A 792-nucleotide genomic window follows, 5' to 3' on the forward strand; every position below is an offset into this window, starting at 1 on the left:
GCCCCACCCACGCCGGCTCCCCTTGCAGATCCTGGTCTGGAAAGAACTGGACTATGGCTCCATGACGGAGGCCGAGAAGCAAATGCTCGTGTCCGAAGTGAACCTGCTGCGGGAGCTGAAGCACCCCAACATCGTCCGATACTACGACCGCATCATCGACCGCACCAACACCACCCTGTACATCGTCATGGAGCACTGCGAGGGCGGGGACCTGGCCGGCGTGATCGCGAAGGGCACCAAGGAGAGGTGCGTGGCCCCGGGCGCGAGGGCGCGGCCCGCTGCCGGGCCCTTTTCTTGGGGGGAAGCTGGTAGTGAGAAGGAGGGCTTGCGGGGCCCACAGACCCTCGGACCGCCGGGCAGGCACCCCCGTGGGCCGGAAGGGACGCCCCACTGGCCGCGGGTGCCCGTGCCACCCTGTGGGGGGTCCCAGGCCCGCGGGGGCCGGTGCAGAAGGCCCCTGTGGTTCCAGGCAGTACTTGGAGGAGGAGTTTGTCCTGCGGGTGATGACGCAGCTGGCGCTGGCGCTGAGGGAGTGTCACCGGCGGAGCGACGGCGGCCACACGGTGCTGCACCGGGATCTGAAGCCCGCCAACGTGTTCCTGGACGCCCGGCAGAACGTGAAGCTGGGCGACTTCGGGCTGGCGCGAATCCTCAAGCACGACACGAGCTTCGCGAAGACCTTCGTGGGGACGCCCTACTACATGTCCCCGGTGAGGCCGGCCCGGCCGAGGCGCAGGGCCTTGGGGCGACGTCTGTGCCCGCGGGGCGCCGGGCACCGAGGAGCAGCGAGGC

The 792-nt window shown here is 69.6% G+C and overlaps 1 protein-coding gene across 1 annotated transcript in view; it reads left to right on the top strand.

Annotated features, from left to right (window-relative positions):
* Positions 1–34: 34 nt before the first annotated feature.
* The window catches only part of NEK2 (NIMA-related kinase 2), a 36,551-nt gene continuing 35,793 nt past the window's right edge, over positions 35–792 (top strand). The window contains exons 1-2 of the mRNA XM_012734203.1: positions 35–246; positions 470–710. Coding sequence (XP_012589657.1) covers positions 62–246; positions 470–710 — 426 coding nt within the window. The 5' untranslated portion in view covers positions 35–61. The remainder of the gene's footprint in view (positions 247–469; positions 711–792) is intronic.

This window comes from Condylura cristata, unplaced genomic scaffold, assembly GCF_000260355.1.
Source record: "Condylura cristata isolate star-nosed mole 26May11 unplaced genomic scaffold, ConCri1.0 scaffold00050, whole genome shotgun sequence".
In the NCBI taxonomy this organism is placed as follows: Eukaryota; Metazoa; Chordata; class Mammalia; order Eulipotyphla; family Talpidae; genus Condylura; species Condylura cristata.